The 26,310-nt window shown below is 37.7% G+C and overlaps 1 protein-coding gene across 25 annotated transcripts in view; it reads left to right on the top strand.

Moving 5' to 3' along the window:
• Positions 1-26,310, top strand: part of LOC140126346 (protocadherin gamma-C5-like) — a 431,655-nt gene that overhangs the window by 216,609 nt on the left and 188,736 nt on the right. Inside the window, exon 1 of one of the 25 annotated variants that reach the window (XM_072145676.1) lies at positions 7,801-10,349. The exons of 23 other annotated variants lie outside the window; for them this stretch is intronic. In XM_072145676.1, coding sequence (XP_072001777.1) covers positions 7,908-10,349 — 2,442 coding nt within the window. In that variant the 5' untranslated portion in view covers positions 7,801-7,907. Of the gene's footprint in view, positions 1-7,800; positions 10,350-17,747; positions 20,311-26,310 lie in introns of those variants that run through there. One more of the 25 variants, XM_072145675.1, reaches the window with a different exon arrangement.

Here is a 26,310-nt window from a genome sequence, read left to right as displayed (position 1 = left end):
ATATCCACAGGACGCGTCATAAATACATGATAGAAGCACGTATCTCAGAAATTGACTGACCTCCTTCCTGATGCTGAGTGAAATTGAGAAAGTGCTGTGCAAGCATGGTCATTCTTCATTCAGCTCTATGGGCACCAAGTGTATAATCTCAGCTCTTGTCAGCGCTCCCATAAAGTCAAATGGAGTACGGCCACGAATGAGCGACACTAACTAGATAACATCGAAATACCCCTTTAAATGGGCACAAAAAATTAGCCTTGCCTTAAAGATTTTGGGATTGTCTACTTTCATTTGTGCTCCAATGTTGAAAATGGTGATATATATCACCATAAATAATCATGGTATCTCAGAGATTGTTGTATAAGTAGAGGTATTGTGAAGATTTAAATATTGTTCACCTCTTCAATATTTCTAACAAGGGTGAAATAAGTGGCTACACCATCAATCAGCTGTCTGAAGTAGTTGATGTGCTACAAGTGCTGTTTTTATTTCATAGGTCTACAATGTTATGTTCATTCATCAGTTATAACTAATTCTGGTATACCCCATTCACCTGTAACTTGTCATTGTGAAGGTACTGTTTTTGCTCTCGGATTAGCTAACAATATCATGGGCAGGGGGTATAATCAAGTATAAAACGTAGGCCGTTTATGAGGATAACTTAAATGGTGGTCTATAAAGACATTTCACAATTTGTGCTTGTTAACCTGTTGCAGTATTCCATTTTTGCATTTCCTTTCTTTGCAACCTTCCTCCCAAAATGCAGAACATTTTTGTTTTTAAATTCACAAACCTATATTGGGGGCTGTGGGACAAGTCTGCTGATCAAATTGTACTGCCTAGTGGCATCATGTAATATTCTATGCAGTTTACTGGGAAGGGGAATCAGTTCTCTGCTGTATAATACAACTGATGCTTTCCCTGTGAGACTTTTCCATATTAAACATACCTCAGAAAATGACAATGTCAATTTACATCAAAATAAATCAAGAGGCTAATGGTGAAAAATAAAAAAAGCTTTATAACCTTGGGCATTTAGCTATATAGAGTAGACTTATTATGATTTACGTATTTAGATTTTGGTTTAATGTGTTTGTTAATAATGTCCTGCATCAGAAACTTCATCAACATGAACAACTTCAACCTGATAATCTATAATCTGTTTTATTGATCTATTTCTTAAATTTATTTTTACTAACTTTCCAGTAGTTCTGTTTTCTATCTACTTTTGACCCCAGACCATCTTGCTACTTAGATTCTTTTCACTTCAATCCTTGCTATCACAGTGTCACATGGGCAGCTAGAACGAGAACCTTTCTTGCCATCAAGGAGGACAGTGTCAATATCCTTTCCCCTACATTTCCAAAGTTAGTAAGGAAAATATAAGTAGCCAGTTAGAGAATCTGTCCATTTTTATAAAAGATGTGTTACAAAAACCTGTCTGATCTTCATAAGTAGTTGTGCTAGAAATTAATTTTCCCTTCCAGTATCATTACATAGTAGTGTTATTTCAAACTAAAGTTAAAAAAGATATGAGACAGTTAGTATATATATATATATATAGAGAGAGAGAGAGACAGAGAGAGACAGAGAGAGACAGAGAGAGAGAACAAAGCAAACACATTGTTGCAAATACATGAAAATATGTGAAATACATGCAAAATTAAATTTTGAAAAAAAAAATAATATTGAATAAGGACTACAGCACTGTAAATGTTATATAGAAATTTGAAAGACTTACACTATTTACAGAGTGATCAAGGTGATCAAGCATTTCAATTTTTACAGATTTTTCATCTTTAAGCTATAATTCTCCTTCCAGTCAGTTGGATAATATACAATGATTTAAAAGAAAAGTTTACTAAAGTGTTAATGAAAACAGTTTAAAATAGTTCTCATCGCATAGTCTCTCATTAGTATTGAAAGGTTACAAAGAACCGTACTATATGCTAACATGGAATCAGATGCCCTCAGTATAAGGAAAGCTTCTCGCAATGTAATTTCTAGCCTATCACGAACTATAATTATTTTAGACATATTACAAATATAAATACTATGCATATAAAATAAAATACAATTATTAAACCTATACATTAACAATAATATAGCATGTATGTATTTTATTGCACTGTATCAATTTATTTTCAAATTTTCAGATAAGGAAACTAAATGTTTATGTGGGAAATAAAAGATTACATTAATTTTAAATAGTTTTACGTGATGCTATTTAAATAGCTGGGTATAAAGAATAGCACTGTAGTTCAAATAAAAAAAAAATACATTTAATAAATATGCAAAAATGTCTATTTTTTGCCCTGGCACTGCTAATTTTCTTTATTACACATTATTTGCCAGTAGAGAGCAGTGTTGTCTTCCAGTCACATATTGCAGTAATACTAGAGAAGCTGCTTGTCTCAGCTCTGCGCTCTCCTCCCCCTGGCTCAGTGATTCACCCTCCCATCGTTTCTCTCACACAAAGAAGAGCTGCCGTGCGGATGAGATCGCTCTGGATGTTTCCTTTATATGGATTATCTTTTTGGGAATATGGACAGATAATATAACCCTCATGTAGCTTGGATTATACAGGATCTACATGACATCAGATATCAAGACAATCATTTAAGATATGGACATCAGAGGCTTTTGTCAGAGCTGGAAATGGCAAGTAGTCTGCTCCTTTCTCCTTTGTAGCTGGGGCTGGGTCTCCGGGCAGCTTCGTTATTCTATTGTTGAGGAGTCTGATCCAGGGACATTGGTAGGAAATGTAGCTCAGGATCTGGGGATAAAACGTGCAGATCTCTCTCAGCGCAGGATACATCTGAGATCTGACAAATACCAAAATTATTTCACTGTAAATCAGGCAAATGGAGGGTTGGCTGTGCAGGAGAGGATTGATAGGGAGCGTCTGTGTGGATCTAGTCCCCGCTGTTTACTGCAGTTAGAGGTTGTGGCTGAGAATCCTGTGCAGCTTTATAGTCTAGAAATAGAGATTCTGGATATTAATGATAATTCTCCCACATTCTCATCTGATGAACAAATAATAGAAATCACAGAATTAGTAACAAGTCCTGGTTCCCAATTTTCCCTAGATAAAGCACAGGATCTAGATGTTGGTGTGAATGGAGTCAGTCAGTATACACTGAATACAAATCCTTATTTCTCATTGTCTGTGAAGAATCGTAAGGATGGAACACTCATCCCTCAGCTGATACTAGAAAAGGTTTTAGATAGAGAAGAAACACAGGAGCATAACCTGATCCTCACAGCTATAGATGGAGGAGAACCAGCCAGATCAGGGAGCTGCAGGATAAGAATAGTTGTATTAGATATTAATGATAATCCTCCAGTCTTTAATCAGTCGGTCTATAAGATCAGTATTAGGGAGAATCTCCCATTGAAAACCGTCATATTAACACTGAAGGCCACAGATCAGGATGACGGAGCAAATGCAGAAATAGAATTTTCTTTTGATGGCCACACATCTGAAACTGCTAGAGAAATATTTCCTTTAAATGAACAAAATGGGCAGATATATATTAATGGGTTGGTGGATTTTGAAGAAAAGAATTTTTATGAATTATATATTATTGGCAAAGACAAAGGATTTCCTAAATTAAAGGGAAACTGTATAGTTCAAATTGAAGTAAATGATATTAATGATAATCCCCCAGAAATTACATTTATTTTAGTTGCTGGTGATATTCCAGAAAATGCTCCATCTGGGGATGTTGTAGGATTTATTAGTGTGAGAGACAAGGATTCAGGAAAAAATGGAGAGATAAAGCTGGATTTATCACCAAATGTGCCTTTTAGAATACAACAGATGAAAAGCCGCTATGCATTGGTGACAGATGGGAATCTGGATAGAGAGGAGACCCCACAATACACTATAGAGCTGACAGCCTCTGATTTAGGGTCTCCTCCTCTATACAGTAAGACAAGCGTCACCCTCAGTGTGTCAGATATTAATGATAATGCTCCGCTCTTCACACAGTCTACTTATAATGCTTTCATTAAGGAGAACAGTGACCCCGGGACTCTACTATGTACAGTATCTGCTACTGACCTAGATGAGGGGGTGAATTGTGATCTGGTTTACTCCATAGTTGAGAGTCAGATTGACGGCTCCTCTGTGTCCTCCTATGTTTACATTCATTCTAATGATGGGAATATATACGCTCAGCGATCCTTTGACTATGAGCAGATCCAGGTTTTACAAATCACCATAAAGGTAGAAGACTCAGGATCTCCACAGTTATCTTCCACTGTTCCCGTCTTTATCTTCATTCTGGATACAAATGACAATCCCCCCACTCTGCTGTATCCAGAACACTCTGAGGACCTCATTGTCCAAGAGAGGATCCCAAAGTCTACAAGTGCTGGATATCTGGTCACCAAACTGTCAGCAGTGGATCTGGACTCTGGTCACAATGCCTGGTTGGTGTTTACTCTCATTGACCCCATCAATTATTCATCCTTCCAAGTGTTTAAACACACAGGAGAGGTGAGAACTGTACGAGGATTACAGGAGATGGACAACCTGGAGCAACAACTTGTCATTTCTATCAGTGATCAGGGGAATCCTCCATTATCCACCACAGTGACTGTACTTGTCAGTATAGCAGATGAGGTGATAGTGGAAAGACCAAAATCTGGTGACCTCCTGACAAATTCCAAACCCCCATCAGATATGACTCTGTATTTAATCATTTCCCTGGTGGCCATCAGCTTAGTGTCACTTGTCACCTTCATGATATTATTGGTGAGATGTCTGAGGAAGGACACTTATGATTACAGCAGTAGTTGCTGTTTTCTTGGTGGATCCCAATCCAAACCGTACACAGATCAGTATCAGCCGGCTCTGTACCTGAACACAGACGGGACCTTAAAATACATGGAGGTCAGGATGGTCCCTCCAGGATCCCAGGGGCAGAGTTACCAAACTAATTTACCTCCAGCCCCAGAGCAACAGGATTTCAGTATTGTGCAGCCTTTACATTATCCTCAATTAACGGATTTATGTCAAGAAGCCTCATCTGAGGGGGATTCACTGAATGACCCAAACAATGTAAGTTATCATATTATGCTATCATAAGAGAGTATGCTGAAACTTAAATAGTCTTAGTGCTTACTGTTTTTATATTTATGGCTTTTTGTAACTGGAACATAACTTTTTTAGATCAGAGATTGATTTGCTGTCAGGTCTGGCTGTATTAGGTCAAAGATTAACCGTTTGCCAGGGGCATAACTTGAGGGGGTGCAGAGGGTGCGGTCGCACCAGGGCCCAAGAGGTTTAGGGGGCCCTTATGGTGTCACTTTCCCATATGAGAAGACTATTACTATAAACCATACATTATAGTCGGGGTCCTGGCACAGACTTTGCACTGAGGCCCATCAGCTTCTCGTTACACCACTGTCGTTTGCCATGTTTTATGACAAAGTATTTAACACGCAATTGTTGATAGGTCTTTAGTTTTACCTTTACGTTGTTAATATTCACCTCTGGGATTCATACAATGTCATATAGTAAAACTATCTAGGCAAGAAATTATCTTTTTCAAAATACAGTAGATCATTTTCGGTTTTAAGTGTCTGTCATGTGACTTTATCATAAACCTTGAAAATAGTTTTCAATTACAATTTTTTAATATTGGGCCTATCAATTATGTTTTCAATGTCATGCTTTTTTGGCTATTAATAGACATTATTGATACAATCTTATTATATAAATAGTATTTATAAACAATAAATCTTTATCTCATCCTTATATCCCGCAGCACTGTGCAGATCACTGGGTCCATATACAAACAACATAAGACCTTACACGACAATAACATGATCAGATGCAAACTGATATCATACTGTTAGTCTATTTATAACTAAATGGATTAACTCACTTTAAGTCATGTTAACCAGTGCTGTATATGGCTCTAAACTATAAAGTCATAGTATATTGTATGTATAAAAGAAGAATTGGAGATATTTCTTGCGCTTCTCTAGATACAAAGGTCCTCTTCCATTACCATCACTACATAGTATATTTGGTGGGCTATTGTGTATAAAAGGATGAAGATAAAGTGAATATAAGCATTCACTTTACTCTCTATTTTGATGCATGTTATCATTCAGAAAAAGTAATTTTTTTCAGTATACTACTAAACTGGTTATTTAAGAGGACCTTTTACCACATCCACCTACAACAGCTGAAATCTTGGGCTATAGCCACACTGTTGTTAATTACGGAGCTCAATTAGTTTAGGTAAACTATACGTTAATTTGTACTGCCAATTACTATGCAAATTGGCAAAAAAAATCTGCAAAAAAAGACATCACTGTGACACTCTCCAAACGCTAAAAAACTTGAAGGAAATCAACCATCAAATCAAGCATAATTAACCAGGGGCATTTATGGATAAAGACACTATTAGTGTGGTAATTTCAAATTTGTTATCCATGAACTTCATCCTTCTAAGATCAGCTTTTAAAATAGCGATTATGAGCTAAAGCCCCTCCATCCCGCAGATTCATAGGCTGTTACACTTTTTAGGAGCATTTCCCCCTCTTACCATGTGCTGATACTTCCTCTGCTGCAGTGAGATTACATCAGGCAGAGGGACGGGGAAGTGCTGAGCGAACAAGGTTGAAGACGGTGGGCTTGAGAAACTAGGGCATGAAGGGGATCTGGTAAAACCCCTAGATGTCCTTCTCATTCATTAGCAAAATTTAAAACCTGGATTTTAGAAGGAAGGAGGCCCTGGATAACAAATATAAGAAGATTACCAGCGTCTGGATCTATAAGTAAGTGCCACTACTTTATTTGATGCTTGTTTTTGATTGTAGATTTCCTTTAAACAGAATTTTGGATGCTCATATTATTAGCACTAATTGCTCAAAAACTAGAGACTAGAGAAAAAAAATCCCACATCATCAGAATCACATAGTAAAGAATGCAAGGATAAGTTGTTTTTGGAAGTGACAAAAACTACTCTTTAGAAAGATTCTTAAAAGTGTAAGTGCAAGAAAATTCCAGTAACATTTATAACTTTATGTGTTTTATAAGTTCAGGAGGATAAAGTACAAACAATAAACTAAGCATTGTATTGGTAAAAGTTTACTGTTATTTGCTGTATCTGTCATATCCTCTAAATCAGGTCTATGAGCCTGCAGTATATGCCTGCAGTGGAAGCACAGCCATTGTATACTTCCTCTATGATTTGTCGACAATTATTGACTGTATCTAAATGTAAAGTACTTTCCGGTGACTAGTCTTAATTTTTCATTGTAAGCTAAATGGTCCCTGTAGCCCTACCATCAGTATAAACATTTTTATACTACCCACCTGACTTGGGTACATGGTGAGGTGAAAAGGTGAAGAGCTGTATTTTGAGGTCTCATTCTTGACACAAGCATTAAAAATGAAAAGCTTAGCATGTAATAACTATACTTACAGTGGTTATAATAAATACTAGTATAATATAACTTTATAACTTTAAACTCATGCATTTATTTTTATTTTAACAAAAAGCATGTATATATGCTTGCAAATAATATTCATACTTTTAGATTACATAGAAATTAATGATTTCTTATTAAAATGAAGGTTTTTACTACCCATACTTTTCCTTTTCTTTTGCCTATTGCTTATTTGCTGCATTCTGCTTATCATCCAGTAGAGGGTAGTCTTGTCTTCTCATATCAGCTCTGCGCTCTCCTCCCCCTGGCTCAGTGATTCACCCTCCCATCGTTTCTCTCACACAAAGAAGAGCTGCCGTGCGGATGAGATCCCTCTGGATGTTTCCTTTATATGGATTATCTTTTTAGGAATATGGACAGATAATATAACCCTCATGTAGCTTGGATTACACAGGATCTACATGACATCAGATATCAAGACAATCATTTAAGATATGGACATCAGAGGCTTTTGTCAGAGCTGGAAATGGCAAGTAGTCTGCTCCTTTCTCCTTTGTAGCTGGGGCTGGGTCTCTGGGCAGCTCCGTTATTCTATTGTTGAGGAGTCTGATCCAGGGACATTGGTAGGAAATGTAGCTCAGGATCTGGGGATAAAACGTGCAGATCTCTCTCAGCGCAGGATACATCTGAGATCTGACAAATATCAAAAATATTTCACTGTAAATCAGGCAAATGGAGGGTTGTCTGTGAAGGAGAGGATTGATAGGGAGCGTCTGTGTGGATCTAGTCCCCGCTGTTTACTGCAGTTAGAGGTTGTGGCTGAGAATCCTGTGCAGCTTTATAGTCTAGAAATAGAGATTCTGGATATTAATGATAATTCTCCCACATTCTCATCTGATGAACGAATAATAGAAATCACAGAAATATTTGCCATTCCTGGAGCTCGTTTTGCTTTACAGATTGCAAAAGATCTAGATGTTGGTGTGAATGGAGTCAGTCAGTATACACTGAATGCAAATCCTTATTTCTCTTTGTCTGTGAAGAATCGTAAGGATGGAACACTCATCCCTCAGCTGATACTAGAAAAGGTTTTAGATAGAGAAGAAAAACAGGAGCATAACCTGATCCTCACAGCTATAGATGGAGGAGAACCAGCCAGATCAGGGAGCTGCAGGATAAGAATAGTTGTATTAGATATTAATGATAATCCTCCAGTCTTTAATCAGTCGGTCTATAAGATCAGTATTAGGGAGAATCTCCCATTGAAAACTGTCATATTAACCCTGAACGCCACAGATCAGGATGACGGAGCAAATGGAGAGATACAATTTTCTTTCGATGATCACACGTCTGAAACAGCCAGAGAAATATTTTCACTAAATGGACAAAATGGGGAGATTTATGTCAATGGACTGGTGGATTTTGAAAGTTCTAGTTTTTATGAATTATCCATTAAATCAGAAGACAAAGGATTTCCTAAATTAGAAGGAAACTGTATAGTTCACATTGAAGTGGAAGATGTCAATGATAATCCCCCAGAAATAACATTTACTTTAGTAGCTAGTGATATTGCAGAAAATGCACCATTAGGGGAAATTGTTGGATTTATAAATGTAAGAGACAAGGATTCTGGAAAAAATGGAGAGATAAAGCTGGATCTATCACCAAATGTGCCTTTTAGAATACAACAGATGAAAAGCCGCTATGCATTGGTGACCGATGGGAATCTGGATAGAGAGGAGACCCCACAATACACTATAGAGCTGACAGCCTCTGATTTAGGGTCTCCTCCTCTATACAGTAAGACAAGCGTCACCCTCAGTGTGTCAGATATTAATGATAATGCTCCACTCTTCACACAGTCTACTTATAATGCTTTCATTAAGGAGAACAGTGACCCCGGGACTCTTCTATGTACAGTATCTGCTACTGACCTAGATGAGGGGGTGAATTCTGATCTGGGTTACTCCATAGTTGAGAGTCAGATTGACGGCTCCTCTGTGTCCTCCTATGTTTACATTCATTCTAATGATGGGAATATATACGCTCAGCGATCCTTTGACTATGAGCAGATGCAGGTTTTACAAATCACCATAAAGGTAGAAGACTCCGGATCTCCACAGTTATCTTCCACTGTTCCTGTCTTTATCTTCATTCTGGATACAAATGATAATCCCCCCACTCTGCTGTATCCAGAACACTCTGAGGACCTCATTGTCCAAGAGAGGATCCCAAAGTCTACAAGTGCTGGATATCTGGTCACCAAACTGTCAGCAGTGGATCTGGACTCTGGTCACAATGCCTGGTTGGTGTTTACTCTCATTGACCCCATCAATTATTCATCATTCCAAGTGTCTAAACACACAGGAGAGGTGAGAACTGTACGAGGATTACAGGAGATGGAGAACATGGAGCAACAACTTGTCATTTCTATCAGTGATCAGGGGAATCCTCCATTATCCACCACAGTGACTGTACTTGTCAGTATAGCAGATGAGGTGATAGTGGAAAGACCAAAATCTGGTGACCTCCTGACAAATTCCAAACCCCCATCAGATATGACTCTGTATTTAATCATCTCCCTGGTGGCCATCAGCTTGGTGTCACTTGTCACCTTCATGATATTATTGGTGAGATGTCTGAGGAAGGACACTTATGATTACAGCAGTAGTTGTTGTCTTCTTGGTGGATCTCAATCCAAACCGTACACGGATCAGTATCAGCCGGCTCTGTACCTGAACACAGACGGGACCTTAAAATACATGGAGGTCAGGATGGTCCCTCCAGGATCCCAGGGGCAGAGTTACCAAACTAATTTACCTCCAGCCCCAGAGCAACAGGATTTCAGTATTGTGCAGCCTTTACATTATCCTCAATTAAAGGATTTATGTCAAGAAGCCTCATCTGAGGGGGATTCACTGAATGATCCAAACAATGTAAGTTCTCATATTATAATTTGACAACATGTCAATTTGGATACCAAACCTGAAATGGAAGCGAATTAATAGACTTAATTAATATAATACATATTTTTTTTCTTATTTTATTGCTATTTTCTAATTAAATAAGTGGCTTGTTTCTAGTTGGTGCATGTTTACTTTCCTTATTTGCAATAGGTCTTGTTGTTTGAGGTTACCCAATGCTCTCCCTGGCACATGGCATGACTATGCTTCTTAACATTATACTTTATTTGATATTGGATTCTGATATTGCCCATGGAATTAGACTCAGGAGGTGGAGGTTCGCCATCCATAGTTTCCAAGAATAATATTTTTCAAGAATAAGATGTTGTAAATTTCTTGACAAAACCCCCTGCCACTTTTACTGTGCAAATGACTCTATTTATTAATTATGTCCTTTATGTTTGTTTTCAGTTGAAGTTATGGTTTTATAACCTCTTTTATAGGATATTCACATTGTGGCTGAGCTGTTATATTTAAGGCTTCTAAAATATTTAGCTTATTCTATTTAAATCTATTATTATTGTGGTGATAAGATATTTTGCTTAGTTATGATATCAAAACTGGTTTCTGTTTATGTGATTATTTTATTGGAATTATTCACTTGCTACCAAGAGAGAGGGGTATTTACTGGCTGATTCCTGGGAATTTAATTGTACGTAACATTTTTCAGATATTTTGGATTTATTACTAACTATTAAAAATTATATGGATGTGTATGAATATATGATTCCGAGGGTGAGTTTATAGGGAGGAGAAAGGGTCTAATGATAAAGATGTAGGGATATAGTTCCTGCCATTGCTTTTGCAATGAGTCTTTAAATGACAGAATTAGTATAATATACAGTAGGTTTTAAAATGATATGTTGCTTATACAACTATATGTATATATATATTTATATATATATACATATATATTCAGTAGGCTAGATATAATTCAAGGATTATTAAATGATTATTATAAATAAAAGTTTTAGGTTCAAATCTTGGTTTCTATTTCATGTTGACATAAATGGGGAAGTCCCTTAATGATGACAGAAATCTTTAATTGTTTTGATTGAGAAGAATGTCTCATCAGAAAATGATTGTTTTTGTATATTATTAAAAGGTTTGTATTATGAACATATTGGGCCATATTTACTCATAACAGTGCAAACTGCTTTATGTGCAGTGAACCTGTGTAGTGTACAGGGTGAGCTAGATTAAGGTATTGTGTTGCACCTTTAGCATGAATCTGGCCCCCTCTGTACTGCTCCGACAAAGTGCAACAACTTTTTTTGGTGGACCTTTAACAAATGGCTTGCAACACACTTTTGTCGGACTCTGCATGATAAATGTAGCGCTCAGTCGGGCTGTGTATTGGAACACCTCTTTTAGTGCAGAAATTTGTGTCATATCGGGAATAGTGCAGCCACTACACAAATGAGTAGCATGCAACACAAATATGGTGCAGACACTTCTTAAAGGAAATCTACTACCACCAGGATCCATGATTGTAAACCAAGCACACTGAAATACTGTCGTGTGCCGGCTCTGGCAGGATATGCTCTTCATTAAGCTTCTTATACCAATGTTTTTCCGGAAAAAAAGTCCTTCAAAATTATGCAAATTAGATGTCTATAGATCATGTTCTGTAGATCACTTTCCCTTCCCTGTCCAATGACTTCCCACTGTGCACAACGTTACCAAGACCTTTCTAATAGAAGGCAATCTGTTATTTCTCCATATTTCTATGGAGATCTTTTAGCTGGTGTAGAGAGCATGAACAAACAACTAAGATAAAATCATGGTCCCAAAACTTTTATCATATGCAGGAAATAAAAAATATCCAGGCCTTCCACCTGGAGCATTATTATCTATCAGACAGGGGTTATCATATCTACTAGCTAGTGCAAACACCAGGAACCCATAGGAAGCTAATAATATTTAGGAATCCAATGCTTGATAACAATGGGTTTAGAACCAGGCCGACATGATAATGGCTGTAAAGAGAGAGCAGGGAAGACACCTGGCTGGGGGGTGGGGGGGATAGGGAAGATAGCTGGCTGCGACCGGCTGGGAGGGTTGGTTGATATGTTATGTTGCGTCTGTCATGCCAGATGTACAGCTGGCCGGTTGGTCTATGTTACTATGTACCTATGGTGTAATTGGATAAGTGTATGTGCTGTCTACGTGTAACCTTACTGTTTCAAAAAACACAAAATTATCAATAAAAATGTTTTGATTAAAAAAAAAAGAAAAGAAAAAATCTGTATAATTTCTAGAATCAGAAATTAAAACAGCAAAGAATGTTTCAAATTTAATTCTGGTTCTAGTAATAGCACTCTAGGTCATTCATCCATATATATTCTAGATAGGCCTTTTTTATATTTGTACTTATTGGTTCTGGTATCATAATTACTTAGATAGAATTATACTCGCACCTGAGAAAATTATTACTCTTGAGAATAGTTTTCTATTCTTTAACCATGATTAATAGTTATCGCCTTTATGATACATAGTTGTAATAGAAAAATGATACATACGTTGTATAGAAATTGCATCCCTAATGTCATGTGATTTGTGAGATGTCATTTTAGGGCAAACAACTGCGTACAAAAAGGACTTAATATTGTGTTTCAGACTATAAGGGGATAAGATGGGGAGGCCACTGCAAGAAAATTCTGACATATCCATTGAAGCATTTAAAATGAAAAGCAATTAAATGGTTAAGCTTAATTTTTGCTTTCAAACATGTTATTCTTCCAATAATTCCTAATACTTTATTAGCCCTTTAAGACCAAGTTCTTTAGCTATTTTTGCATTTCTGTTTCTCACTTTTCTCCTTTCACTGGCATTATCTTTTTAGTTTTCCTGTTGACAAAGTTTTATCAGGATTATTTACAGTATCTGCAAAACAAATGGCACTTTCTAGCAGTGATAATTAATATTTATGTGCCATATATTGGGAAGCTGGAAAATAATTCCAAATGTGGAATTTACATAGTTGGGTCATTTTCTAATGGCCTTTATTTTTATGGCTTTCAATATATGGTCGACATTAAATCTCTCCTTTATTCCTTGGCTCAGCAGGATAGCAGAGATGCCACATTTTAATAGTTTAGTTATGTATTAATACCTTTTAGAAAAAGCCTTACATTGCCAAATTCTGTCACCTGTATTTTTTATACTTCATTTATACTATGTACTGTGCTAAATAGATTGCCTTTGTTTAAGATATGACTCTGTATTTAATCATCTCCCTGGTGGCCATCAGCTTGGTGTCACTTGTCACCTTCATGATATTATTGGTGAGATGTCTGAGGAAGGACACTTATGATTACAGCAGTAGTTGCTGTTTTCTTGGTGGATCCCAATCCAAACCGTACACAGATCAGTATCAGCCGGCTCTGTACCTGAACACAGACGGGACCTTAAAATACATGGAGGTCAGGATGGTCCCTCCAGGATCCCAGGGGCAGAGTTACCAAGCTAATTTACCTCCAGCCCCAGAGCAACAGGATTTCAGTATTGTGCAGCCTTTACATTATCCTCAATTAACGGATTTATGTCAAGAAGCCTCATCTGAGGGGGAATCACTGAATGACCCAAACAATGTAAGTTATACTATGTTAACATATTACCTTTTAATCTTTAGATCTGAACAGGAATGGATACAATATAATCACTCCTACTATATTTTACTATTAACAATAATTGCTAGAGATGATGATGTAATAATATAAAAGGTCCTGTCACTTGAGTGTGCAACGCAGTACACAGATTTTGTAACTTTGGTGAATTATTTGATGTCTTGAATGTCTTTTTAACATAAAGATACAAATATGTTGTCTAAAAATATATTAGCAATAACGTCTCATTTACTATTATTTATCATATTAGAAATTAGGGGAGATGTATTAAGTGTTGGCACATTATGCCTTTGTATCGCACCTGAAAATAATGGCTCTGGCCTCTTAGTTTATCCAATACCCAACTGGACAATTCTACTCAAGGTCCTACCTGGTATAGAAATGGACTATAACCTCTGCCAGGAACTGGTTCAAGCTATAGCTAATGCGGAGTAGACCACATGTGACATAATGGGGCAGATTTACTTACCCGGTCCATTCGCGATCCAGCGGCGCGTTCTCTGCGCTGGATTCGGGTCCGGACGGGATTTAATAAGGTAGTTCCTCCGCCGTCCACCAGGTGGCGCTGCTGCGCTGAAAAGCATCTGACCGCGCTGGACTGAGTGAAGGTAAGTGCGTCCCGAGCTACACATTTTCCGTTCTTAAATGCGGCGTTTTTTCCGAATCCGTCAGGTTTTCGTTCGGCCACGCCCCCCGATTTCCGTCGCACGCATGCCGGCGCCGATGCGCCACAATCCTATCGCGTGCGCCAAAATCCCGGGGTAATTCAGGTACAAATCGGAAATATTCGGGTAACACGTCGGGAAAACGCGAACCGGCCCTTAGTAAATGACCCCCAATGTATCCTACTCTACATGGATCTAATATGTACCACGTTTTATACTTGAAATATGTATTTCAACTTTATAGATGATGTCTCCTTATGTATGGTGGATCTTAATAATGGTTTGTAAAAGGAGTCCAAAATTAAATGCACAAGATTTTGGCTCATACCTTTCCACATGGCATAGTTAATGTCAACCTGTCTGCATAAATTTTAGAAGTAACATTGAAAATAAAGGTTTGAGCTTTTTGATGCTATATGAAGACAATCATCAATTGTCTCGGATTGTAGTAGACTTAGAGGGATGTTCCAAGATTTACATATTGATCACCTCTTCTTTGCATAAGGTTGCACCCTCCAGCAACTGGCAACCACTAAATCACCTCTTTGAAGCAGTCAATGTGCTATAAGTTTTATTTTCACTTCATAGGTGTAAAACAACACCATGTTCGTTTTTCAGATTTGATAAATAAACCTCAGTACTGTTTTTGCTTTCCTATTATATAATAATATCAAGAGCAGAGGCGAAAGGGGAATCAAATGTAACGATAAAGGCTTTTTACAATAATAACTTAAATGGTAATCGAGTTATTGTTACATAAGACATTTGTGGGATCTTTTTCGGAATGGTAAGATGTTTGTATAATAAAGAATATAGCATAGCATATGTTATATATAAACATCTTATAATTTGTACTTGTTAATGGTAAAACATGGAAAGGATTTAGAGCTGTGTGCATACATAGAAAAATATATATGGTGCTTAACCCGTTAAATGACCAGGCACTTTTTTGTTTTTTTATTTCCATTTTTCACTCCCCACCTTCAAAAATATAACTATAACTTTTTTTTTTTTAAACGCAAAAAGTTGTGTGATGGCTTGTTCTCTGTGTTATAAATTGACCGTGACGGTATTTAATTTTCCATGTCGTGTACTGGGAAGTGGGAAAATAATTTCAAATGCAGTAAAAATGGTGAAAAAAACGCATCTGCATCATTTTCTTGTAGGGTTAAATTTTACGGCTTTCATTGTGCACTAACTTGGCGCAATATGCAGCAAAGACTTACCGGCTATGGAGAGGGCTCAGCCCATGAGCCCTCTCCATGGCCCGGCACCCGACGCACACCGGAGGCAGCGTGCATTTTTACGGCGCGTGTTGGTAAGGGGTTAATGCTACTTTTGGTAGCATTTATTTGTTTAAACCGATCTTCAACAGAACTCAGTCTCCATTATTACCAAGAGCAGCCTCAAACAAGAAGTCATAGATTTAATTCCATTTTCCATTATATTAAACTTCTTAACCTTTTTCTCTATTACATTTTCAATGACTCCCCAGCATTTCATCCTTCTATCTGCTTATGGTCACATACCATCTCACTGTTTCATTATTTTCCATTTAAGCATTACTATCAATCCTGTGCAGCCCATCACAACATCACATGGGCAGCTAGAGCTAGTGCCTACACAGCCTTCTAGGAGAACAGTGGGATTATTTCTGAATAAACTAAAAGTCCATAAGTATACAGTCAGAGAGGCTGCATATTTTTTATTGTAACTTTGTGACAGAAGATGGAATATTTCTCTCTGTTCTCTCTCCTGAAAGCGAGTACATTCCATGCAGTTTCATTGTACAGGTTGTGGTGTGACACTTATATAACTATAGACTGAAGTAGAACGCCTCATGTCATTTAAGTATCAACTAGACTGTTGATATCAAGTTGTTTTATTGTTATATTTAAAGACCAAAGCAACTGGAACACAAAAAGGTATATAACCAACAAATGGATTACCGGACGGAATACAAAGACACTTCAGATTTGTAGAAAAATTATATCCAGAACCAATGTACAGTAAATATTATAAAGAGTCATTAAATATTATAAAGAAGACTGTAAAACCTTCACCTTATATAGAACAGGTGTTTACGCATTTAATATTAACCCGCTGATGTAAATCTTTGTCTGTAGGACAACATGCAATGGATGGAGAAAAGTCTGTGTATACATCAAGTTCTCATTTGTAGCAAATGGTATCACTGTGTATAATATAATTGTGGATCAAGTTGTTAAAAGTTATACAAACATTTGTTTTCTTAAATGAAATCCAAAGCCCTCAGCACAAGGAAAGCTTTGTTCTATCATGTTTCGCCCAAGTATAGGCACTGAAGTAGCCTAATAAAGACTTGACAAGGGTTGGAAACTTTGTAGTGACTTTATTCATTTATAAAACTTTATTTATGCTTCAGTGTTCAAATACAGAAGCTTAAAATAAAAGTTTAATTAAAATTGAATTAATTTGTATTACAATGAATTCGTAGCACAAACGTTTTTGAGAATATGTACCACAACATTACCTGGATAAGTAAGAGTTATTTATATTGGATATAAAACAACCCTACATATACTGTAAATACATACTTGGCATTCCATTTATCTGAATTATTAATTCACATAATGCACCACTATAACAAACTGAAAATGATCTCCGAGAGCATGCAGGATCTTTCAAATATTTTTATTTTTCTTCAAACTTAAAATATTTCAAAGCGGAGTTCACTTATTTCATATTGTAAAAACATACAAACATAACATATTTGATTACCTTTGTAAAGTATCTTGTTGGATTTTGTACAATTTGAAAAACTATGTGTATAGTTTAACACATATAAGTATAAACTATTAGCACTAAAAATCATTTATTAGAGGGAAGTCTTTCAAATGTCTGTCTTTTGGCTTTATTTGTTTTCTATAGTGCACATTATTAGCCAGCAGAGGGCAGTGTTGTCCACCAGTCACATATTGCAGTAATACTAGAGAAGCTGCTTGTATCAGCTCTGCGCTCTCCTCCCCCTGGCTCAGTGATTCACCCTCCCATCGTTTCTCTCACACAAAGAAGAGCTGCCGTGCGGATGAGATCGCTCTGGATGTTTCCTTTATATGGATTATCTTTTTGGGAATATGGACAGATAATATGACCCTCATGTAGCTTGGATTACACAGGATCTACATGACATCAGATATCAAAACAATCATTTAAGATATGGACATCAGAGGCTTTTGTCAGAGCTGGAAATGGCAAGTAGTCTGCTCCTTTCTCCTTTGTAGCTGGGGCTGGGTCTCTGGGCAGCTCCGTTATTCTATTGTTGAGGAGTCTGATCCAGGGACATTGGTAGGAAATGTAGCTCAGGATCTGGGGATAAAACGTGCAGATCTCTCTCAGCGCAGGATACATCTGAGATCTGACAAATACCAAAAATATTTCACTGTAAATCAGGCAAATGGAGGGTTGTCTGTGAAGGAGAGGATTGATAGGGAGCGTCTGTGTGGATCTAGTCCCCGCTGTTTACTGCAGTTAGAGGTTGTGGCTGAGAATCCTGTGCAGCTTTATAGTCTAGAAATAGAGATTCTGGATATTAATGATAATTCTCCCACATTCTCATCTGATGAGCGAATTATACAAATCACAGAATTATTAGCAACGCCAGGTGCACAATTTTCCCTAAATATTGCAAAGGATTCAGATGTTGGTGTGAATGGAGTCAGTCAGTATACGCTGAATACAAATCCTTATTTCTCATTGTCTGTGAAGAATCGTAAGGACGGAACACTCATCCCTCAGCTGATACTAGAAAAGGTTTTAGATAGAGAAGAAAAACAGGAGCATAACCTGATCCTCACAGCTATAGATGGAGGAGAACCAGCCAGATCAGGGAGCTGCAGGATAAGAATAGTTGTATTAGATATTAATGATAATCCTCCAGTCTTTAATCAGTCGGTTTATAAGATCAGTATTAGGGAGAATCTCCCATTGAAAACCGTCATATTAACACTGAACGCCACAGATCAGGATGACGGAGCAAATGGAGAAGTTCAGTTTTTTTTTGATGATCACACATCTGAATCTGCTAGAGAAATATTTTCTCTAAATGAACAAAATGGTGAGATTTATATTAATGAACTGGTGGATTTTGAAGAAAAGAGTTTTTATGAATTATATATTAATGGAATTGACAAAGGATTTCCTCAATTGAAAGGAAACTGTATAGTTCAAGTTGAAGTAGAAGATGTCAATGATAATGCCCCTAAAATTACATTTAATTTAGTAGCTGGTGATATTCTAGAAAATGCTCCGTCTGGGGATGTTGTAGGATTTATCAATGTGAAAGACAAGGATTCTGGAAAAAATGGAGATATAAAGCTGGATTTATCACCAAATGTGCCTTTTAGAATACAACAGATGAAAAACCGCTATGCATTGGTGACAGATGGGAATCTGGATAGAGAGGAGACCCCACAATACACTATAGAGCTGACAGCCTCTGATTTAGGGTCTCCTCCTCTATACAGTAAGACAAGCGTCACCCTCAGGGTGTCAGATATTAATGATAATTCTCCGCTCTTCACACAGTCTACTTATAATGCTTTCATTAAGGAGAACAGTGACCCCGGGACTCTTCTATGTACAGTATCTGCTACTGACCTAGATGAGGGGGTGAATTCTGATCTGGTTTACTCCATAGTTGAGAGTCAGATTGACGGCTCCTCTGTGTCCTCCTATGTTTACATTCATTCTAATGATGGGAATATATACGCTCAGCGATCCTTTGACTATGAGCAGATCCAGGTTTTACAAATCACCATAAAGGTAGAAGACTCAGGATCTCCACAGTTATCTTCCATTGTTCCCGTCTTTATCTTCATTCTGGATGCAAATGACAATCCCCCCACTCTGCTGTATCCAGAACACTCTGAGGACCTCATTGTCCAAGAGAGGATCCCAAAGTCTACAAGTGCTGGATATCTGGTCACCAAACTGTCAGCAGTGGATCTGGACTCTGGTCACAATGCCTGGTTGGTGTTTACTCTCATTGACCCCATCATTTATTCATCCTTCCAAGTGTCTAAACACACAGGAGAGGTGAGAACTGTACGAGGATTACAGGAGATGGAGAACCTGGAGCAACAACTTGTCATTTCAATCAGTGATCAGGGGAATCCTCCATTATCCACCACAATGACTGTACTTGTCAGTATAGCAGATGAGGTGATAGTGGAAAGACCAAAATCTGGTGACCTCCTGACAAATTCCAAACCCCCATCAGATATGACTCTGTATTTAATCATCTCCCTGGTGGCCATCAGCTTAGTGTCACTTGTCACCTTCATGATATTATTGGTGAGATGTCTGAGGAAGGACACGTATGATTACAGCAGTAGTTGCTGTTTTCTTGGTGGATCCCAATCCAAACCGTACACAGATCAGTATCAGCCGGCTCTGTACCTGAACACAGACGGGACCTTAAAATACATGGAGGTCAGGATGGTGCCTCCAGGATCCCAGGGGCAGAGTTACCAAACTAATTTACCTCCAGCCCCAGAGCAACAGGATTTCAGTATTGTGCAGCCTTTACATTATCCTCAATTAACGGATTTATGTCAAGAAGCCTCATCCGAGGGGGAATCACTGAATGATCCAAACAATGTAAGTTATATTATATTTTTTTAGCTTTGCCTAGTTTAGTCTGTAGATCCCAAATGGAAGTGAAAATATATTATATATTGATAATTTGATTCAAGTATTCGTGTATTTCATCATATAACTTAGGATGTAGAAATAAATTATAAAATGCTTTCAGGATTTTATTGGAGTAAATTTATTTTGCTGATGATCGCTGGTAAATAACTTACGGTACTTTAGTTTAGAATTTATATTTGCTCCCAAGACTGTTTTAGGAGGTCCCTATTTTATCTTCTCCATGTTGGATAACAAAGTAGTATAAAATACAAACTTTATGATTGTTACTTGGTCTTTATAATCTGCTTTTGGGCTTCCATTTAACTTTTAGAACTATACAATGTCAAACTTTCACAGTTTATAGGAAAGCAATTATCTTTTGGAAATTCAGTAGATTTGTGCTTCTGTATTAAAAATATAAATTTTTTGCCACTGTATGTACTCCTTAAGTCACCATGATTTTGGGGAATGTCATGGTGAGCTTCTGTTTCCTTACCATGTGGTACCCCAACGTCCTCTGCTTCTGAGCCTGTGTGATCTATGAAGGAGGCTGGCTGTATGTAATAGCGTTCGCCCACCCACCGGATTTGGGTGTGCTTATCTTCTTCACAGCATCCCTGGGGTTCGATGAAGGACCTCAGGGCTGCCTTACATAATTGTAGAAAAGAAATTCAGATCTGACTCAATCATAGAGGTGAAAGCGTTTCCTACGATATAACGTGGCATCCAAAGCATACTCACAGGATATTAGGGCAAAAAATCAACAAAGTTTCAAGCAACACATGTGCTCTTACTCATTACTGTCTAAAATGCATTGGCTGAGGATCCACATCACAATTGTCTTGTATTTATGATGATTCTACAATAAAGGAGTATTCGTGTTTGCAGCTCAACCGAACCATGAATTTATTTTCTTGTATCAAGCTGGATTTCTTCCCTTATTTACTCCTTCCTGCCTTACATGCATCCCTGCAGTTGTCAGCCTAATCAGTGAATATCAGCATCTTCTAGACACCAAAAAAGGAGCTGGAGCAGGGTAAATAGCTTTAATTGTTTTTATTTGCCCCCTTTGCCACCAGAGGTTTTCCAGATAAGTTGGAAAAACCCTTTATGCTTATATTTTCTATTGAGAAAGTCTATAATCAATTAGTATTATTCTTATACTAAATAAACTGTATCTTCTGTGTAAGTGTCATTCTATGTCCATGGTAATGCTGCTCAAGAAGTGAATCTTTGTGCTTTTCTGCACTTCAGCAGTGTGAACATGGGTTTAGCTGGCTATGCTGTTAAGTACCAATAGCTTTGCTCCATAGCTCGTTGACCTGCTGTGATCGACAGCTCCTCACACTAGTCACCTGCTCCATGTGATGATTGGCTTTCAAAACTCTGGCCCAATCACTATGAAGACTAGGGTCTGGGATCACTAAGATTCCTGCCCATCCTTCTTAGACAGATGGTTATAGAGATTCTTAGCTAGCTCCAGACCTTACTTGAGACATTGTTCAGTGATTTCCTGGTTTCCTGGCATTGGCTCTTTATTAGACTACTCTACTGTTTTTGTGATTTTGTACTGTGTTTGCCCTCCTGGTTGTGATGCAGATCAGGAGACTAATTATCTATGTTAGTTATTCTTGTCTTTATATCTGTGTTTTGCACTTTGGTGCAGGGAAGGAACAATTTTTAGTAGTCTACTCACCACCTATTGTGGGAAGGGTCAGCTGGGAAGTGGGTTTAGAATTAAGGCCCACTGTCTGTTTCACCTGTCCCTTCCCAGAACCTGTTTTCTATGAAAAATTGTAACATCTGTTTTTCATCATTTTTATTTTATATTGCCATCTATTTTTTTATATGTTTTATGGGGACATCTATTTGTTTTATAGGTTTTTATAATTTTGTGAGTGAGAGCTATATATCTGTATAACATGGGTGAAGCATGAAGCATTTTCATCCTGTGTTAGTTGACTATAAAGCATGGCATAGAAAACAAGGTGGGATAATGTGTTTTATTAGTTTTGGTAAACAATATTATAATTGATATTGTAAGGTGGTTGAGCTACAAAGACAGCCTTACACTGCCAATGATGACCATAAAGAGCATATATAGAATTTTAGTTGCCTTAAATTAGAAGCACTGGGGACTAGAAACATAATTTCAACTGCAGTGAAATTAGTGAAGTATCACATTTTAAAGGTAAAAAAAAAATTAAGTTTCTGGAGGAGATGAAAGATCCTCAGCAAAATATGAATCCAACCAAGGCTATATATTGACATTAAATTAAGAGCCTTTAGACAGCAATAGTTTGGTTAGACAGTCTTGTGATGAATATCTATAATGATAAGTTGTATAGTTGCTGAATGGATTGCCTAGAACAGGAATAAGAGCCCAGCTTGCAAGAGCTTGCAATTAAACAAAAAATGCAAAAGAGGTGACGAGGGGTAAAATTGATTGGACAATGGTCCAGCCTTTATTTTATAAGTTATAACAATAATTAGGATCAGGTATTAGGTTCCCAAGAACAGGCAGTTTTATTTTAGTTTTTTTATAAATAGGTTAAATAACCTTTGTAATGAAATATGTCTCTATCGTCTTACTGTCTAAATTGAGTATTTTCATGGAACTTGTTCGCTTCCCCTTGGGGGAAGTATAGCAATATATTTTTGTTATGAAGGCAATATGAATCAAATCTTTTGCAAGTAATATTTGTAAGTGACAGATATTCTATATGATTATTTATTCATAAACCACAGTATGAAATAATTACAAATTAATACAAAATTATTGTTTGTAAATCGGTAAACATTTATGAATTATTACTTTTGCTTAAAAATACTTTAAACATATAATAGCACAATTTCTAACTTCATGGCTGATATATTTTGTAGCATACTGCAAAATTACAAATTGTTAGAAAGCAGGTAGATACTGACAATACTTCGATTTTACTATTGACTTAATTTTCTGCTGCATTCACCGAATTGGCCAGCAGAGGGCAGTCTTATCCTGCAGTCACATATTGCAGTAATACTAGAGAAGCTGCTTGTATCAGCATTGCGCTCTCCTCCCCCTGGCTCAGTGATTCACCCTCACATCGTTTCTCTCACACAAAGAAGAGCTGCCGTGCAGATGAGATCGCTCTGGATGTTTCCTTTATATGGATTATCTTTTTGGGAATATGGACAGATAATATAACCCCCTTGTAGCTTGGATTACACAGGATCTACATGACATCAGATATCAAGACAATCATTTAAGATATGGACATCAGAGGCTTTTGTCAGAGCTGGAAATGGCAAGTAGTCTGCTCCTTTCTCCTTTGTAGCTGGGGCTGGGTCTCTGGGCAGCTCCGTTATTCTATTGTTGAGGAGTCTGATCCAGGGACATTGGTAGGAAATGTAGCTCAGGATCTGGGGAAAAAACGTGTAGATCTCTCTCAGCGCAGGATACATCTGAGATCTGACAAATACCAAAAATATTTCACTGTAAATCAGGCAAATGGAGGGTTGTCTGTGAAGGAGAGGATTGATAGGGAGCGTCTGTGTGGATCTAGTCCCCGCTGTTTACTGCAGTTAGAGGTTGTGGCTGAGAATCCTGTGCAGCTTTATAGTCTAGAAATAGAGATTCTGGATATTAATGATAATTTTCCCACATTCTCATCTGATGAACGAATTATCAAAATCACAGAATTATTAGCAAGTCCTGGAGTTCGTTTTGCCTTAGAGATTGCAGAGGATCTAGATGTTGGTGTGAATGGAGTCAGTCAGTATACGCTGAATACAAATCCTTATTTCTCATTGTCTGTGAAAACCCACAAAGACGGAACACTCATCCCTCAGCTGATACTAGAAAAGGTTTTAGATAGAGAAGAAAAACAGGAGCATAACCTGATCCTCACAGCTATAGATGGAGGAGAACCAGCCAGATCAGGGAGCTGCAGGATAAGAATAGTTGTATTAGATATTAATGATAATCCTCCAGTCTTTAATCAGTCGCTTTATAAGATCAGTATTAGGGAGAATCTCCCATTGAAAACCGTCATATTAACACTGAACGCCACAGATCAGGATGACGGAGCAAATGGAGAGATTCAATTCTCTTTTGATGATCACACGTTCAAATCTGCAAAAAAAATATTTGCTTTAAATGAGCAAAATGGGGAGATATACATTAATGGGTTAGTGGATTTTGAAGAAGTAAATTTTTATGAATTGTCCATTAAGGCTGAAGATAAAGGATTTCCTCAATTAGAGGGAAGCTGTATAGTTCATGTGGAAGTAGAAGATATCAATGATAATCCCCCAGAAATTGCATTTTCCCCAATGACTAATAATATCCCAGAAAATGCACCAATAGGGGATATTGTTGGATTTCTAACTATAAATGACAAGGATTCAGGAAAGAATGGGGAAATAAAACTAGATTTATCACCAAATGTGCCTTTTAGAATACAACAAATGAAAAACCGCTATGCATTGGTGACAGATGGGAATCTGGATAGAGAGGAGACCCCACAATACACTATAGAGCTGACAGCCTCTGATTTAGGGTCTCCTCCTCTATACAGTAAGACAAGCGTCACCCTCAGGGTGTCAGATATTAATGATAATGCTCCGCTCTTCACACAGTCTACTTATAATGCTTTCATTAAGGAGAACAGTGACCCCGGGACTCTTCTATGTACAGTATCTGCTACTGACCTAGATGAGGGGGTGAATTCTGATCTGGTTTACTCCATAGTTGAGAGTCAGATTGACGGCTCCTCTGTGTCCTCCTATGTTTACATTCATTCTAATGATGGGAATATATACGCTCAGCGATCCTTTGACTATGAGCAGATCCAGGTTTTACAAATCACCATAAAGGTAGAAGACTCAGGATCTCCACAGTTATCTTCCACTGTTCCCGTCTTTATCTTCATTCTGGATACAAATGACAATCCCCCCACTCTGCTGTATCCAGAACACTCTGAGGACCTCATTGTCCAAGAGAGGATCCCAAAGTCTACAAGTGCTGGATATCTGGTCACCAAACTGTCAGCAGTGGATCTGGACTCTGGTCACAATGCCTGGTTGGTGTTTACTCTCATTGACCCCATCAATTATTCATCATTCCTAGTGTCTAAACACACAGGAGAGGTGAGAACGGTACGGGGATTACAGGAGATGGAGAACATGGAGCAACAACTTGTCATTTCTATCAGTGATCAGGGGAATCCTCCATTATCCACCACAGTGACTGTACTTGTCAGTATAGCAGATGAGGTGATAGTGGAAAGACCAAAATCTGGTGACCTCCTGGCAAATTCCAAACCTCCATCAGATATGACTCTGTATTTAATCATCTCCCTGGTGGCCATCAGCTTGGTGTCACTTGTCACCTTCATGATATTATTGGTGAGATGTCTGAGGAAGGACACTTATGATTACAGCAGTAGTTGCTGTTTTCTTGGTGGATCCCAATCCAAACCGTACACAGATCAGTATCAGCCGGCTCTGTACCTGAACACAGACGGGACCTTAAAATACATGGAGGTCAGGATGGTCCCTCCAGGATCCCAGGGGCAGAGTTACCAAACTAATTTACCTCCAGCCCCAGAGCAACAGGATTTCAGTATTGTGCAGCCTTTACATTATCCTCAATTAAAGGATTTATGTCAAGAAGCCCCATCTGAGGGGGAATCACTGAATGACCCAAACAATGTAAGTTATTCTAATTTTAACTAATATCTGTTCCAAACCTGTAATAGAAGTGAGCATCCTTTCACAATGGCCAATGTAGCCACTTTGATATACTATTTTTGTTGTCTCATGTAAAAGGTTCTAGATCCCTTTAGATTAGTTTGTCATAATATTTTTTCTTACAGTCATATTTCACTGAAATATTGCCACATACTGGGCTATGGTATCATACTTAAAAGCAATCGAATCAACAATGTCAGGCTTGGCTATATCACTTATGTACAATGTGAT

This window comes from Engystomops pustulosus, chromosome 4 (assembly GCF_040894005.1).
Source record: "Engystomops pustulosus chromosome 4, aEngPut4.maternal, whole genome shotgun sequence".
Lineage (NCBI taxonomy): Eukaryota > Metazoa > Chordata > Amphibia > Anura > Leptodactylidae > Engystomops > Engystomops pustulosus.
This window is presented reverse-complemented; position numbering and strand designations above follow the sequence as displayed.